The sequence below is a fragment of the Sphaeramia orbicularis genome, chromosome 12 (assembly GCF_902148855.1).
Source record: "Sphaeramia orbicularis chromosome 12, fSphaOr1.1, whole genome shotgun sequence".
NCBI classification, from domain to species: domain Eukaryota; kingdom Metazoa; phylum Chordata; class Actinopteri; order Kurtiformes; family Apogonidae; genus Sphaeramia; species Sphaeramia orbicularis.
In genome coordinates, this window is record NC_043968.1 from 21,140,035 (window position 1) to 21,158,269 (window position 18,235).

At 37.0% G+C, this 18,235-nt stretch overlaps 1 protein-coding gene across 1 annotated transcript; it reads right to left on the bottom strand.

The window, feature by feature from the left end:
* Positions 1 to 5,551: 5,551 nt before the first annotated feature.
* Positions 5,552 to 18,235, bottom strand: LOC115429236 (stromelysin-3-like). Its single transcript, XM_030148514.1, has 8 exons — positions 18,041 to 18,235; positions 11,704 to 11,987; positions 9,619 to 9,762; positions 8,471 to 8,604; positions 8,118 to 8,332; positions 7,809 to 8,013; positions 6,860 to 7,120; positions 5,552 to 6,766 (listed from the first exon to the last, which is right to left on the bottom strand). Exons 1-8 carry the CDS (start codon positions 18,140 to 18,142, stop codon positions 6,639 to 6,641), a joined length of 1,473 nt encoding a protein of 490 aa, XP_030004374.1. The 5' UTR covers positions 18,143 to 18,235; the 3' UTR covers positions 5,552 to 6,638.

The window sequence follows — 18,235 nt, forward strand, 5'->3', positions numbered from 1 at the left end:
AAGCTGACAACAACCAACTGTGTCTTTTAAAGTGATTTTCCAAATGAACGTACTCTAAAGAATGATGTAAACATATGTACTGTCGCTTCTTGTTCTCTTTTGTACGACTGTGTTACCTTTATAGTGGATTCATTTTTTTTATATTAAAACAATAAAGGAACTTGTTGAAAATATTGTCTGCTTATGTGATTTTCAGTTTGGGTAGTGTAAGTTCATACCATACTAAAATTATATGAGGAATAGAAATAACAGAATTGAAAAAAAAAAGTCCAATTACACCACTGTGCCATGGACATATTTGTAATAGCTTAAAATGTTCAAGATTTTGGCAAGGATACTCACAGCAGCCATTAAAAACCTTGGATTGAAATCTTAAATGGTTCTCCAAGTTTTACCATCTGTATTCAATTTTTTTCTTCCTGGACAATCTTTCCTAGTTTATTGTTAGGAAAATTGAAGAAAAAGAGATTGTAGTTGAACAGTTAACAAGCTAAAACTGCTGAAGTGTATGATATTGTATTTCAAAATATAATTGGGAATTCCTCCAACATATTTCTAAATAATTACTGAATAAAACTGAATAATTGCTAATGTGCCTCAGTAATAATCTTACACAGAGTTGAAATATATGTTTTCCTGGAGTGACAGAAAAAATTTTCTCAGTGATTCTGTCATCTGATTCTTTGTACAGGATCATTTGTGACCTCCCCAGATGAAAAGCATTGTAAATCTGCTGAGATATTGCAATGGATAATTATTTCACTGCTGTTTTCTGGAGACCATCTTATGGATCTCACGGGGTTCAGTCACACTGAGCCTCCATCTGCTGCATACCAATCTAACCAAAAGGAAATAACTCAATGGTGACTCACACTTGCAACCTGGAAAGAGCTTTCTACACAAACCTTATGTGGTCCATAACTGAAACCAATCCATCCATCTTGGGCCCAGTTGACCCATGAATGACACAGAACCAGCAATAAAATAAATTTAACCAATAAAGTATTTAACAAAAGTATACCCCACAGCCTGTGACCCTCTCAGGGGTTTAGAAAGTGAATCAATGAATACCCCAGGGCTACAGTAGACTCTAGGTAAAAGCAAGAAAACCACAGTTTAAAACCCGATATACGTATTGTAACAGTAAACAGAGGGTTAAAAACGTCACTGAAGATGTTTACTTCATGTAAGGGAGAAAGAAACAGTCTGACCTCTGTGATCGCTCTTCTCTAAAATTTTCATTCTCTTTAAATTATATGGTGTAAGTCTAGTTCTGTCCTTTGCATCAGGAGAATTACACCAGAGTTAGTGATGAAACTGATCACTTGCTTCAGGTGTAATGTGTTAGAATACTGCGGTGAATTGAGATGACAAGCTGCAGCAACACCACTACCATAAATCACCACATCTCACCCTCTGTTGTGTTCTCCAGTCTGACTTCTGTGCCTCGGTTTGCAACCACAGCGTAGCATAAGATCACTGATGAAAAGTGAGTAATGGCCAACATTATGAGCCAGAATTAAACAGTATATTTATCATCACAAAGCGTTGCTGTGTCTTTGTGTAATGCTGTAGCGGGAGTGCCAAGTATTAGACTTTACCAATAATAAATGCATGCCTGTGTGAACATGTGCAGACCTGCTGATCCCCAGGGAGGGTTCTGTCGTTTCCACGAAGACACAACATCTACCCTTTGGTGTCATCCACATAAATGTGCAGAGATTGTGTTAGTGTTTGCTTTTAAAGGATTCATATCAAAGAAGACAAATGTTTGATTTTTTTATCATGATGTCCAGAATCCATGTATCAAGTGGAACTATTTAGTGTCTTACATGTAGTGAATAAGGTATTAGGATTTCCTACTCTTTCTGTAAAAATAAGTATAGCAGTATCACCAATAAAACACATATTAAGCACAAAACTGAGATAGCCTATCACTCAGAATGGCTCCTGTCAGAGTTTAATAAGTCATTTTGTTGAATCATTATCATATGCAAACCAACTAGTATCCAGCTGTAAAATGCAAATACCTTGAAGTACAAAAACCTCAGAATACTACTTTGACAGCTCATTTTTCCTTTTCCACTGGTGCACTGGTTTAGTACACTCATCAAACCTAAGGATGTTAGTTCTCTAACTCCAGAAATAACAGCCTACAGCTACACTATGGCTCAGTGACACTACAATTATGAATTGTGATGTTTTAAGCCGAATGCAAAGGTCAGCATGCCAACATGCTCACCATGATAATGCAAACACTGTATGCTGATGTCAAGCAGCTTCAGCGTGTTTACCACACTCACTGTCTCAGTTTAATTGACTTTAAGAAATGTAACAATTGCACAGGTTAAAATATAGACTGTAAAACTGTAAGACTGAGGTGAATGAATGCTTAAGCAAGAACAACATACTAGAATAAAGTTGAACAAATATTGTAGATGAATATTTAAATAATTTACTGATTAAACAGTAGTGAATATTTATTTGTTAATTTTAAAGTCACTGTCTGAGTTTGCACCTAATTTTATATATTTTATGCAACGTTTCCACTTAACTTTAACTATTTTTAATTTCTTGAAAACTGATTCACTTTTTTTTTCAATTTCATTTTTTACTTGGTAGTTATTTATATGAGTTAGTTATAGATCACTCTAAATTGACTTAGGTGTGAATGTGGGAGTGACTGTGTCGGCCCTGTGATGAACTGGTCCAGGATGTACCCTGTCTTCACTACATGGTAACTGGGACTGGCTCCAGCATCACACTGTCCTTTCAGAGGATTAAAAGGTTATGAAAAATGAATGAATGAATTATGTTTAAATATCATATGAATGTTCTTGGATTTTGACTGTATCAAATTTAAAGACATTGTTTTGGCTGTGTTCGGACTGAAGACACAAGTGGTCCACAGTTTATCTTATCACTTACTGGATATCTGACTCATGCATTTTTATTTCTTTTTCTGTGATTGCGATTCATTAGAACATTTTAGTGGAAAGATTTATTGAAATCATATAAAATGGTGAAAAGGAGAAAATTTTATACTGGCTAAAAGGAAAAAAAAACATCAGAGCACTAAAGCTGACAGTGAATGTAGCCTTTGTTTCTAGGTAATTGTTCTTTTTCTGTATTTTTCAGTATTTTCTGGTACGTTATGAGCAAAACACCCAAAGTAACTGAAGAAATAATCAGCTGAGAGAATATCAAATGTGACATAGCTTTTTAGATCCTTTCTTTTGACGTGATCATCAAAATAGTGGTTTGAGGAACTTTAGGCACAACCTAGTAAAAGAAAAGTAAGGCCACTTGCAAGAATAAAAAAGTAGTTATGAAGTTCAGTTTTATTGTAACAAAAACTTTACATATTTATTCACATGTGAAATACATATGGACTGAAAAAATGCCTAAATGTAAGAGTCTCCGCTACACTCGACTGCTGTTTTTACAGACACTACAGTGTATTTTACAGATCAATGCATTCATCAGTGTCCTGCACTGATTTCTAACAGTAGCACATTGAATACAAATGAACATTGGAAACATCCAAGAAACATACAGCAAGGTGAACAATTGTAATAACCCTGTTTCATTTCTCTGAACAGAAATTTCAACATGACACCACGGCTGTTTTCTTTACTTTCATGTGTACAATGCATGCTTAGTGCATTTGTAATGAAGGCACAGTATCAATCAGAGAACTGAAACAAAGCTCTTTAACATATAATGATTCATAAAAATGCACCAAAGAAATACACTCAATTGTAATAATAATGTATAAAAATGGTAGTATTTGACTGAGGTACTGGTTTACTTTGCCTACAGAAAAAGTATTAGCACCTTAAATTATCATAGATGGAGCACACATCCTTATTCATTCATGCACTGCTGTAGTGAATTTAGACATTCAAGAGACCAAATTAAGGTGATTTTCCAATACTGACCTTCAACACTTTTCTATCTCCTGTTATGTTTGTGACCTGAGTTGGTAAGAAAGCAAAATAACTCTGTATGAGGTCTGCTCTTTGCCAGGAAAGCATTTTATCTATCTTCATGCTAAATACTTGACTGGAATGATTACATTCCTTTTAACATTAATACAGTTTTGCGTCATGAAATCTTCCTGCCTGCTGGTGTTAAGTATTTGTCTGCACGCATCTTAAATCTGAAGCTTGGCTGCATGGACTGTGTGAGGCTTTGTAGTGTTCTATGCAGTAATAACCTCAAATGAAAATTGAAAAAGCAGTTAATTTACAAATTACATTAAAGTGTTGTGAAAGTAAGAAAAAAGCTAAGTTTGTGCATACTGTATGTAGGAGCAAACACAGGTATGTGTCAGTAGATGCATGACTAACAGGGCCAACCATGTATGAGTACAGTAGGTGTATTGGTACATTTGGGAACTGCTATAGAAGGTTTTCGACTAAATGAAGAAAATGCTCTAATTTTCACTGTGCATCACCTAACATCACCTGACTACAAATGATACCAATCATAGGTAACACATCTGTAGTTACAAACAGTAAAATGAGTCAAATTAACATTACATAATCAAGGAAATGCATTATCTCATTGTGTTACCTGAAAAGTCTTAACAAAACACTGGTTTGAGCCATAGTCTGAGCTTTGCAGGTATATGAGCGCTTAACATGAAACAACAGAGCAAAGCTAACCCCTTTCACCTTTCTGAGTCATAACTGAGTAATTTAACAAGACTTGAGCTAAACACCTAGGCAGATGAAGGTTTGATGATGCTCTCTGTTTAGATTGTTAGGAATGCAAATTGCAAAACACTTTGAGACAAACAAATATGCTTCAAACAAAGTGGCTATACATATTTATCTGGCTATTTCTGGGGGGAAAAAGCTCCTAAAGTAATGCTGTGTTTATAAGAATAGGTTCACAATCTGTTCCTGCTCCTATGTGTGACAGGGGACTAAGACAACAAGTCCTCCTTTTATGCAAAAATATACACTGTTGCCCATAAAGTTGGAGTAATTTTGTCTTCACACACATTCCTATTTACACACATTCATCACTAAAGATAACATACTTAGTCCCAGTTACATTTTATCCATCAAGAATAAATCACTTTGTCACAATCATTTCATGGGAAGAAAATAAAAATATTTCATTCCAAATTATGGCCAGCAGTGTATTTTAGTTAATATGAGCCTTCAGACAAATAGTCTTTCTATTTTTCAGTTTAAAAAATTGCCAGTAAAAGAAATTAGCTTTGGTTACAGATGATTTAGTCCCCAATCACTTACAAAGAAAGGCCATTGTGAAATGATCTTAAATGTCCAGTGTGAAAAGGGGGAACTATCACAGCAGGAAACACAGCAGGACCTGCTTCAGTGTTCATATGGAGGCCTGGCAAAATATCCTTTAAAGTCAGGCTTTCTGAAGGACAACACTGTCATCTGTACAGTAAGGCGAGGAGGTGAACACAGATTTTTCTCACTACCTTTAAATGTGGTCACTCAGAACTACCCAGTTTGTTTGAAGCATGCTGAGAACTTAATATTATCCTATAGAGATTTCCTCTAACAAATTATGTTTACATTCACAGTGTTTGTGACGGCACTGTTTCTATGACGTCTATCAGAGTAACTGTAACTGAATTAGATTTTTTTTTTTGTTTAAATCTTGTACACAATGTACTGCTTATAACCATGTTCATTTCCTGTCACTCTCCCTCTCTGTTCCAGTCTTTTCTGCGTGATGGACAGGTCAAAATAGTAGAAATCAAATGTGTGTCAGCTGCCAGCTACTTTTTCAATTTTTGGCTCATAAACCCTCAGATATCAGTGCAGCTGTGGGTTTAGTGTAAAGAGACATGTCACTGTGTTATATTAAGATAGGTTGGTGTTGATGTTAGTGGTGGATTACCATCATCTATTACCACAATATAAACCAGCAGTCTGCAAATGTTTATGCTCATCTCAAATCAACAAACTCCTTTCTGGTCCTGCACACTTTACACAACACATACAGCAGAATAACAATGACAGTCCCTCCAGGAAAAATGCAACATTAACACAAATCTCATTAACACCAATCCCTATAAATTCTGCATGGTCTTACCCCAACATTTTGTGCAAATTTAATCAGACATTTTGTTTTTTTGGGAGGTTCATCAAATAAAAAGTGCACTTCAACATATTATAATTTTGTGATTGCTTCCTTTAGACCTTACAGGAAATTGTCTGCTTTGTGAAATAAAATCTACACAGGTGCATTTCTTCATGTACAAATGAAGTATATTGTGTTACAATGCTTTTAATCCAGAGCCTTTCTGGTCAGATTATTATGAACACTCATAACAGGACACTTTTAATTTCATAACATCTCGCTTTGGATTTAACAAATATAACTGTTCACCTTTGCAATTTTCATTTTCTCATTTTTTAGAAAAGCTGCAATGAAATCCCATAGAAGCCTGCAAAATCCTGGAGGGACTGAATACACATTAAATCTATGTGTATTTTGAATGCAATTTGTTTTTTCTTGGCTAATGTTTTGTTATAGATTTTCAGTGAAAAACATTAACTGCATTTTTGTAGTAAAACCAGAATGTAAAATACAGGGAGGTTTTCAGAAATATCCCTACACTTACGCAGTTTGATAGATGTATGAACCTATTCATACGGGAAAGCTTTGCAGCCAAAGAAATCCATGCCAATGCTGCGGGGGTAGCCTTCTACCACCTTCAGTGCCACAGGGTCAAACTTCCAGTAGTATAGCCCACTCAGGAAAATGGCATAGCCTGTGAAAAGATGGTGAAAGCAATAGTGAGGGGTTTTTTTTCCTTTCAAAGAGAAAATGAGTATTCATGTGAAAATGTTGCTTGAGCCCTCACCATATTTGTCTCGAAAGGCTGCATCAATCTGGCTAGGCACGCCGCGCCACTCATGTACGCTGTGAGAGTAAATGTTGTCAACTCGATTCTCCTGAGGATTGAAGGCCCAGTAAGCAGAGGACTTAAAGAGGTAGACTTTTTGGACATGGTTCTCTTCCCATTTTAGAGCTGCTTGGATATCTGTGACGGGGAGTCCAAGCCGCCGCACTGAGTCTGGGCCTGTTATCTTCCTCTCAGCATCAAACACCCAGTAGCTCTCACCTGTCACAGTGAAAACATGCGGATAAAACCCTATATTATGGCCTCTTACCTAGACAAATGAAACCTCGAAGAGTATTCATATTATACTGTATGGTAAAAAAGTAAAAAAGAAAAAACACACTTTTATAGATGAAGAACAGTTCATTATTAACTGTTCTGTTCTGCTGTCGGTCACTAAATAAAACATGATCTGCTATAATCTACTTGAACCCCAGGTCACTTGTGTGTGTTTGTTGTGTGGAAATAGGTGAATGAAGCACATTGAAAAGCACTTAGAGTATCACTAAAATGCAAAGGAACTATATATATGTAGGCCATTAACTAATTATTACATTCCACAGTGGTGTCTTTGTGGACTAACACACCCTCAAGTACCTACAACACTGCAGCAACCACTGGAGGTCAGCACAAACAGGATTTCTGGCTGAAGTCAAAATTCTTCCCATGACAAGAAAAACATAGCTAAAGGGTAGGTTCTTTAAAAATTAAAACTGTCAACGCTGTTTGCATCAATCGATCAACTGACAGGAGGAAAACAAATTTCATAGTGCAGATGATGCTGAAATGCTTTTGGTCTAGTGGTTATGAACTGGAGCTTAAAAAAAAAAAATCTTAAATGGAACAGTTTTAACTGTGTGGTTTTCCTTTTCATAAGCCTGATGACAACTAACTTTCCTTTATAACCAACCTTGAAAGAACCAGATGTTGCCGGACTTGTCTTCATATGCAGCATCAATGTAGTCAGGAATACCACTCCAGTGGCGCGAAGCCAAGGCGGGGTAACCAGCCTGGAGCTGCCCATCACGAATGCGCCAAACATACTGAGACTTAAAGAAGAAGAGCTCTCCCCTGATTATGGACACAGCGTCGAAGGTTGTTCTGCAGGCATCCGGCTGAGGCACAGCAACATACACAGCAGGGACATTTTTGTCTGTCAGCTTCACAATACAAGAACGGGGAAATCTCTTTAGCTGCAGTGCCAGTATTAGTGTCTCACCACTCCGATGTCAATCTCATTGGTCTCAGCCACCTCAGGTGGGTCTTGCCTACGGGGGCCATACAGATACTGAATGCCCCTCTTATCATCCTCGCTCAGCTGCAGAGGGTAGGAGGCACTGTAGAAGGGACACATCACGGCATCAGGCTCCAGAGAATGCTGCAGGCCCAGGACATGACCAAACTCATGAGCTGCCACTTGAAGGAGATCTGTGCCTGAAATGGACGCAAAAAAGATGAGCAGAATAAAAGTAGAATTTTAAAGCAAAGTCCATTGGATTTCCTCTCTATGGTAGTTTATGTTTACTGTAAAGGAGAACCTCTGCTTATTCCAAGTTTGTCAAGTGTACTCACCCACATCGTTGCCCACTGTCCAATGCTCATCATAGTCAAAGTGGACTTCTCCTTCTCGATGTGTTCGGGGGAAAAAGGCATGGGCAAGGATTCCCCCCGGACCATCAAATGGTAAGCTATCCCCGTGCCAGTACCTGAAAAAAAGCACTATCACATTACATGACCTTTGAACATATACACAGTAGAGAGAAATCAGTCACAGCCTACACAAAAACTGAACATGTGCTGTGTCATGAATCAGTAAGCGAAAGCATATTATTCAAGCCAGGAGAGCAAACTTCTTTAATAGTTTCTTAAACTTACATGAACAAGTGCAGACCTGCTGGGACATGCATCAGTATTTATACTTAACTGCTCATACATTTACTGCACACTTATTGTTTGTAGACATTAATACTTATTCATAGAGTTTGAAGTGTTTTTTTTAAAGGGAAACTCTGCAATAGCCTGTGGTGATATGAAGCAGAGGAAATCAAGAATAAAAATTGAATCAGTGGATTTTCAATCATGTCACTGAAGAACTATGTGAATGTATTAAGACATTTTAAGTTGTAATAACACATCCAAAGCAAGTCACATATCCATAAGTGCCCATAAAAACATAAAACACTGAGACCTTTATATACATGTGTAGGTATATTCCATTTATATTAAAATGTTGTGTCTAACATTGCCTCAGTTTCATAACAGCCATAAAAGTGAGTATGAAATTAAGCTGAGCAGGTTAAAACTTCACTTATTGAGTCTGTGGTTGAAACTTAAAATGGGACTTGGCAGACAAACTGTAATGTGGGTTCTACAGATTTGCACATGAGAGTTTTTATGGCTGTAAAACTCTTAATCCAAATACCAGAATGATAAATCTGAGCTGATAACTGAGTTGGGTTGTAGCTGGAGGCACACTAATAAAAATCCTGCACAGCAAGTCTCATGTTGCAACATTCATTCATGTTTCTTATCTGCTCTCAAGCTGAGCTGGGTTTGGATACATCTGGTTTAGTTTTCCTTGGACTGTTTACCATTTTATCTCAAATGCAATCTGAGATTAAAAGGCTGAGTAAAAGAACAAAGATCATCAGGCTGCTCTAGACTCAGGTCTGTGAAATCTGTTATGTTTCCAATTGGTGCTTATGTTGAGCGGCTCTTACCTGTTGAAGTCAATGATGATGTCAGCTTTTTCTGAGACGACCTCTCTGAATGTCAGAGGAGTCACTGCACTCCAAATACTAAATGCTTCCTCTAAGATGCGCCGTACTTTGCCCTCATTCATCTGCCACGGAAAACGAACAATCCTATAACATACACAGAAAAACAAAATATTTGCAAGCATTAGTGTCTATCTCATAACATCTATCACATGAACTTGATATGAAACTTGTGTGTAATATGCAGAACATTTTAGCAGATGATGATACTTCCACCCTGTGCAGCCACTTAGGTCATTGTTGTAGACTTTACATCTGTGTCAGCAGTATGCATTTAGTTGCTGTACAAGCAAAGATAATTCACTTTCCTAAAGAAGAGTCTTCAAGATATCATGTTAAGATATATACCTTCCTTACTTATTAAACACAGCCATAAGGTATCTTACAGACAGGGCCAGCCACCCTCCTGCTACTGTAACCAATATAACATAAACATAAACATTATATACTTCTTCAAGTGTATGGCTTTATCACAAATCTCTTTGATGCATCCTGTTAAAAAAACTCAAAGAATACATGTTTTAATTGTACTCAGCAGACTCATCATCAACCACAAAAAGACAGTGGTTGCAGTCTGGTCTCCCTCTGAGCTGTGGACGGGCTCAGGCACGATAGACAGGATATGTGTAACATGAACCTCTTCACCCCCACTGAGCATGACTGAATACATGACTTATTTTACCCTAAAAATCTGAGTTTCATATACTCGCAACTGTATTTAACAAAGCCCACATGTATCATATATGGCACTTAAAAAGAACACAGTGTATGAACAGTAAAATAATATACAGATATAGACGTCATAATAAAGATACAGACACACTCTCATTTCAGTCAGCAGGAATCTACGCTAAACCCAGATGGAGGTTTACAAAATGTTTACTGGAGTAAGAAAATGTGACAAAGATCTTAATTTGTTTCCAGTCTTTTCATTTTTCTTAATGTAATGTTTTGAAAACAATGGTAAAAAAACAAGACACTGGAACTATCACTTATTTATGTTTTTTTTTTTTTTTTTACATTAAATAAAAAGAGAATTAGAAGAGAAGCATGCTTAAAAAATCCAGTTTATTCTTCATCCTTGTCTTATTCCATTTTTCAGGCCTTAGAAAACAAGGTGAGTGGGAACAAGAAATTGTAAGTATGTCATGACTTTTCAGAGCTGTTCCTTATAATGACTTGTTTACTATGTAGAAAAGCTTGTATTTCTAAGAGTCGTATAACATTCTGTTTATATGAGCTCAGAATGTCCTTCTAACCCTCATAAATCCACTTTTGCAAACCAAATACTTTCTCCAATGGCAGCTGAAGAAGATCCCTTATTGAAGATGACTGTAAACCTGATAAACAATGCGTTTTTGAGTTTTCATTTTTAGTTAAATACTGTTTGTCACTGAATGAAGCAACAGTGATTGCGAATTGGTAAGCACACTTACCTCTACACAAACAAAGCATTGCAGAATGAGGCAGTGCTGACAAGATTTAGGACTGCACTGTTGTCACACTGACCACCAAATAAATAACACACATATAATACCAATTATTTAGCAATGTTGCATTTAATTATAGGATGATTGTATGAATTACAAACCCTCCTCACTCTGCTCCTCCTACACAAACACATACAAATTATTTACACCGCAACCTTCCGTGCAAAGCTAAAATATGAACACATTTACTATGTTGTTACCATTAGCATGTCCTGTCAAACCCTCCCCTACACTCTAGTTTCAGGGTTGTTGTCCATAAAGCCAATTGCTTTGTTATTGCTTCCAGTGCTTTCATATCCTATATTTGTTTGCTTGGAGGTCATGACTCAGAGTGAGGTTGTTTTCAGGCAAAGAAAAGAAATAAAAAAAGTGTCTTGAGCCCTTATTTCCCTTGTATTTCCCAGCATTACTCAGTGCATTTTGTGAGGAGCCTCCCTGTTTTCCGAATACACTCCTGTATTAAATGAATATAAATGTCTAGTGTGTTTCTGATTTCAATGATATAATATGTTTATTAGCAGAAGCTTCTATTTCTTACTTGTAAGTGAGATGGGTCTTGTCCCAGCGCCCGCCAAAGAGTGCAAATCTCTTTCTGCGTTGCTGTTTGCTCAGCCCTCCCTGAATCCTCTTCAGGTTGTAGTATGACAAACCTGCCTGTGTGAAGTTAGGATAATCCGGGACTCCGCACCGAGGACGATTCCAAAACTCTGTATGATTTTTGGGAACCACAAGTGACTTCAAATGATGCTCTTCATTTAGTGTTGCTTGTTCCTGTCTTGCTTTCTTCTTCAGTCCCATGTTCTTGTTGCTATGAGGCCATCCCTACAGATATAGGCATAATCCAGAGGTTAGGATACAATATGGAAGAACTATATAAAGATGGATGATGTGACTGTTCCCCAAAAAAATTAAGCCAAAATATTTCAATCACCTGCTGCCTGGCTGCATTACAATTCATGAATTATTCAAAGTTATTCAATGGGATGTCCAAACTAAAAAAAAGGGTGTGATCAACAGATTTTTTTTTTTTACTTTTCAGATGAATTTTATTAGGTTTATTTGTGTTCTAAAACATCATCTTTGTAATCACTTCTTTATTAAGTTTAAGGTTTATAAAAATGGGTGACGGACAGTCGTAACATTTCAATGATAAAAGTATTGGAAACATGATTGCTGGGTCCAAGAAATGTTCAATAACGTATTTAAGTTTAACTAGAAACAAAATTATTGCTATGTCCAGTTTTAGACAATTAATTTAATTATTATGATAATGCTATCAACCCAAACTAGCCAACCTGGAACTTTTACAAACTATGCTGAGCATCCAATAGGTCTACAGGTGATATTTCAATCACAGATATTCACACAAAACAACACTATTGCATTACATATTGGCATTCTAGGTATTAGCAGCTGTGATGGGGTTCAGATTTTGGTAAAGATGGATGGTGAAGACAACTTGAGACTAGAGATTCTGCTCACATATGAAAGCTATCCTGTGACAGTCACATGGTGTACATTGGGTGGTTCATGTAGTGAAGTTGCTTGCTCATTCACGTTGGTTTGTGTTGTGCTGAAATGACTGTTTGCAGCCAACAAGGTCAGCTGTCGCCTTAGCCTATGATTGTTGGTACAGTTCAGGTTTAAAGTTGCTGAATGGGCTGTTTCTGACAAGATACAGCTGAGATAGAGCAAAAAAGGTGAAAATTATTAGGTGAGAATTTTGTGTCAAGTACCTCTACCATTGTTCATATAAATGTGACCTTTCCTCAAGTTCACATATGAGGCAACTGCATCTGGGCGGTCTGTCAAGGTTGTTGGGGGGGATTGAACACTCTTCATGTTGAGTAATTACTGCCACAGCTTTTAGAAAACGTGTTTTGATCTGATATGAGACCACCTACACTTTCAGTCCTAGTGTAATAAAGACCTTGTCAAAATTAATATATGAATTATGATTCAAGACTTGAAAAGTCCCACCAACCACTAATCTGTGTGCTTAGAGAAAACTCTGTGTTGTTGTGTGAAAGAAATGGGCTTATTTTGCCTGAACAGACAAAACAACAGACACTCAAATGAGCAAAATGAAATCCTTGATGTCCACACCACCCAGATAAAAAAGTCATTAAGGACTGTAATTTATTGTTTCACTTTCTTTCTTCAAGGCTCTAAAGCAGATAAAATGATGAATGAAAGGAATTTCATGCTTAAGCAGATATTGAAAAGCTCTAAAGTTAAAGGGATTGTGGTTTGTCTTTTCATTAAAAACACTTGACAATGAAAAGCTGCACTGGCCTTGAGACTGACTGAAAATCAACAAACATTGGAATGTACTCAGGTGAGCAGACTGGGCCAAATCCAGCCATCATTATGTCTAGTAATAATGGACAACAAACCACAGTTTCAACAAGTATAACTGCTTAACTACATTCAAAAACAGGTGATGTCTCAATGACAAATGACTTCAATCTAATTTTAACAAAAATGTATCCTTTAACAAGAGTATACCCTTAAGGTTTAGATTTGAAGTAGCTTTGACTTCTGAGCAACATTACATACACGTTTAACCCATAAAGACCCAAACCTCCACCACCACCAATGAGTTTGATCAATGACAGTGAATGGACACTGAAGCACCCCCAGATCACAATACTGGCCCCACAGACTTGTACTGTAAGCACTAGGCATGATGGGTAATCACTTCATCTACCTCTCCTCTCACCCTGATGCGTCCATCACTCTGGACTCATCAGATGTCATCATCATGACCTTTTTCCATTGAAACACAGTCCAAACTTTATGCTCTTCTTAAAACTGGTGGTTGTTTAAAAATGAGAAGCTACTAACTGCAACAGTTAGAGTTAAAGAACTTTCCAGCTGAAACGTGTTGATCATTGCATAAGTTATCTAATGGAAAGATCTCATCTATTCCTTTAGTCAGTTCAGGTAGGGACATTTTTGTGGCAAGGTTGTATATATATATTTCACCAACATGGGAAAAAAAAGAACAATATTAATCACGGCTGCAGAGATGCAAAAAATTCTGAACATGCATGTTTCAGACATACATTCAACCAAACTGAAAGCCTATTCAGTCACCATTAATGTTCATTATACCACCAAATATGATATATGCCCGCCCCCCCCTTTTTTTTTTTTATGGTGTTATAAATGGTGATTAGAGTGTTTTTAATGATGTAACAGCTAAAATTAGCTTGAACCCTTTCAGGTAAAAAGTATAATGACTTCAGCATTTTTTCCTATTTCAGATTTGTGCAAAATTTTGACATAATTAGCATGTGTATTCTTAACTTAAGGACAAACATATGTTTTGTGATGTTGGAGTGACCTTATATTTTGCCGCCAAACTCAAATCAGTTCATCATACTCAAGACTAACTAAAAGTTTGTGCCAGATTTATAAAAATATTACTTTGAGATGTTTCTTTGATATCGAATTCACACTGAAAGGAATGAATGAACAAGTGGAAAAAATACTACCTCTGACCATAGCATTGCTGATGTGACACTATAAAAAGTGTTTTTGGTATTTAGACTGTGCCATACAGGACCACTAAAGCCTACTATATAGCAATATACAGCAACTAGCTTGTTGACCTGTAGGGATCCACAGGTTCTAGATATGGTACTTTTTATGCTGTTATGTATTCGTGCATGCTGTACCGCATTTGTCGAGCAGTCACTGCCAAAGCAGTGTGGGCATAGCAACGTGATTGAAAGGCTATTGTATTCCAAAATTACTAATATCTCCCAAAATATTGGTCCTATCAACTTGTCGTTTTGCTAGTATACCAAACTGCAGCAGACAGCGCTTTCCAAATTTTGTGTGACTCCCCAGACACACATACACACACACAGAGGCCACTTGGCTTTTATAATATAAATATTGGATGGATATTAAAAAAATAAAAGAATTGTCTACCCATTATTGTACATACAGTGAGATTTCATTCGCAAAGACGTGGTTGTGTCTACGTGTAAATGCCATGGTACACCAGTGTTTTTTAAAGAATTCAATTATATTCAAGTACAGGACAAGTTGCTGAAGGGTCTGATAAAAAAAATGCTGATAACAGCTTCAAAAGATCCATCGAAAAATAAGAACAATATTTTAACAACACTTTAACACTGTCTCAGCAAAAAAAGAAAGTTACCGCAGGCGAAACTAAAACTGAAAAGCAGTTAAATTTAAGGTGAGTGACAGAATGAAGACAAGTATGTGAGCAAGAAACAAGTCTTAATTTAAAATAACACACACAAAGCCACGTGACATTGAAACAAAGCGTGTTGTATGCTGGGGGAATCCTGGAGATGGAGCTAACATGTTACCACAGGACCCTGCGGCTGCGGTGTCTTGCTCAAAGTGACGTGCCTTCAACCCAAATTAAGAGTTGAGGTGGTCTACAGAGGTGACCATTGTTGCTGTATCTAAGAAGCGGCATCTGGTTGCGCTGGGGAGTCTTTGTTAATGTCACTCAAACATTTAAATACAAAGTGTGCATGCAGGTGCAAACATGCACAAGGCTGCGAAAATGAGCACCGCTCCGAACACACAAATCTACTCTTCAAAGCTCCATAAAGTAGCATTACACACAGTGAGCAGATGTCTGGAAATTCCCTGTTTAGTCATGACATCAGGGTGTCTGAACCATAACACAGGGAGTGTGTTATGGAAGGTTATGGAGGATGCTGATCTGGCATTGTAGACAATGACTAATTTTACAACATAAAATAATACAAAATGTGCAGCTTCTGATTTGAGTCCCTAAATCACCATACTGCAGTGTGATAAAAGTTACTCCCACAGACTTTTGGCAGACAAATAAATAGTCCAAACTTGAGATAAATATTGTGCATGCTGGAAGAAATATGTGCAAGGTAAATATTTATCCACAAAAAGTCCAAGATATCAGCAGGTGTTCTTTGTTTTGCACACAAACTGGCCGATATTGCCAAGCAGAGGGAATGTTTGAAGGATAAAGAGGATTAGCATGAATAGAGATGAGAAGCTGGTCTTTGTTAAAGACTTCTGCCTTAATTTTTAGAGGTCTGTATCATATCAAATAAACACGTGGGAACATCTGTTCAGTCCTCTGTCCAATAAAGTTGCAGAGAGCAAACTAGTAAATCATCCACTGTCAGTCAGAAAATGTGTTATAAGGTGCTTTAATTCTCACAAACAACATGGTGTTGGGGCTTGACTGTATGCTTGGAAGATTAATCTGTCAACAACTAGCCTGATTTGGTTATTAAAAGTGAGCACTTAAATATGAAGGATTATGTAATGAATACCAGTGTTTTATAGTGTTTATAGTGTTACAGTGCCGTCCCTTTTGGCAGGGCTGCATGTTTTCTGCTGTACAATGTATAAAATATCATAATACTTTGTTGCTCAGTGTCTGTTTGCCTGATGTGTCTCTCTGTATCTGCCATTTTCTCATTTCCCCCTGAGTCAGCAAGCATGCTGATTTTTTTTATCCACCAGATGCCAGATGACTTGTCTATGCCTGCATAATCTGACTCTCACTCACACCACACCGGAAAAGCAGATCTGGCTTCCATCAGTAATAAGGTTTATTGTTTTTACTGCAATAAAGCGATGCTCAATTCTGTTAAACTTTATCAGAAAGTCCTTTCTTGACCCGTCACATATCTTTGTAAAACAACTTAGCAATAAAGCTGAGAATTCTTAATCAAGTTCAACTTACAGATTTCATTCTACTCAAGTATATACTGTATTATTTCATATACACGGTGTCCCATAAGTCTCCATACATAGGAGACATAATACATTCCATACATATATGGCTCTAACATGTATTTCTTTATATTTCTTCTTTATAGTTCTTCAGCAGTGGAGGACACGCATTGAAATGTGTTCCCGACAAAATGGCAGTCATATAGAGCATATTATATAAATAAAAATGGTTTATGTCAAGAAACGTTTATTTTTCCTATGTATGGAGACTTATGGGACACCCTGTACATTTTTATTCATTATATTATGTCTTTATAGATTTAAAACTTAAGGGACAAAGATAAACCATTGATCTACCTTTTTTAGTCAAATTGCTAAATAAAATAATTGCATTTATGGATTTATAATAATAATATCATACTGCCATGAAACATTCATTCTGGTCAGTGCAGTTTACATGTGGCACTTTATATTGTGTTAAAAATTATTCTGTTCATTACTGAAGTATAACTGAACCCCGGACATTAACTTGCATTTGACGTGGTTTTATGTTCACATTCCTATTTTTATTGAAGATCCAAATCTTAATACTTTGTCCACTAGAAATCAGTTCTCAACTATCTTTCTATCTCAGTTACATTAGAGATAATGTCTATCATGTGCATCCAGATATACACTGTTACCCATAAAGTTGGAATAACTTTGTTTTCAGACACATTCCTCTATTTATTCCTATTTATACACATCAGTAATCACCTTTGTCTATAGGTGCAATGATTACATACCAGCCCCAGTGTTGTATCTATCAAGAATAAATCCCATTGTCACAATCATTTCATGAGAAGAGGTAAAAGTATTTTTTATTCCACCTTTATGGGCAACAGTGTGTATCCAAGTGGTCAAGCACTCTGTAAGATATTAAAATAAAAGTAGCATTTTTGCCTTTAAATGCAAAACCATGCAAGAAAAACTGACGTATACAAAAGTACACGAGAAGACAAAAATAAGATGATTTCAGGAAAAGCCATAATCTACAGGCTTTGCAATGAACGGATGGACAAAGAGTGTCCATGCACTTCTGACATAGAGAAGCTGCGCAGTTCTTTGTGACCTTCTCATGCGGAAACTTTCACTTTTGCAGACTTCATCAGACTCACCTGTAACTGTTTGTACCTGCGTTCGTGCACTGGCAGGGAATGGACGCAAAGCAAAAGGTGCAAAGGCAAGATGCTGCTGCAAAAGACGACTGCCCGCATCATCTTCTCCCTCACGGAGACCAACTGAGACTTCAGGCGGTGCAAGGCAGGCGAACAGGAGGCTGGAGGAACCGGAGGCTGCTCAGGGGACGGTGT

Bases quoted from the DNA above. Each gene is read 5' to 3' on its own strand.
- LOC115429236 (XM_030148514.1), bottom strand. From the start codon at position 18,142: ATGATGCGGGCAGTCGTCTTTTGCAGCAGCATCTTGCCTTTGCACCTT. The intron at 11,988-18,040 runs GTGAGTCTGATG...CTATATCTGTAG, and splicing joins GCAGGTACAAACAGTTACAG to GGATGGCCTCATAGCAACAA. The intron at 8,333-8,470 runs GTGAGTACACTT...CGTCCATTTCAG, and splicing joins GACAGTGGGCAACGATGTGG to GCACAGATCTCCTTCAAGTG.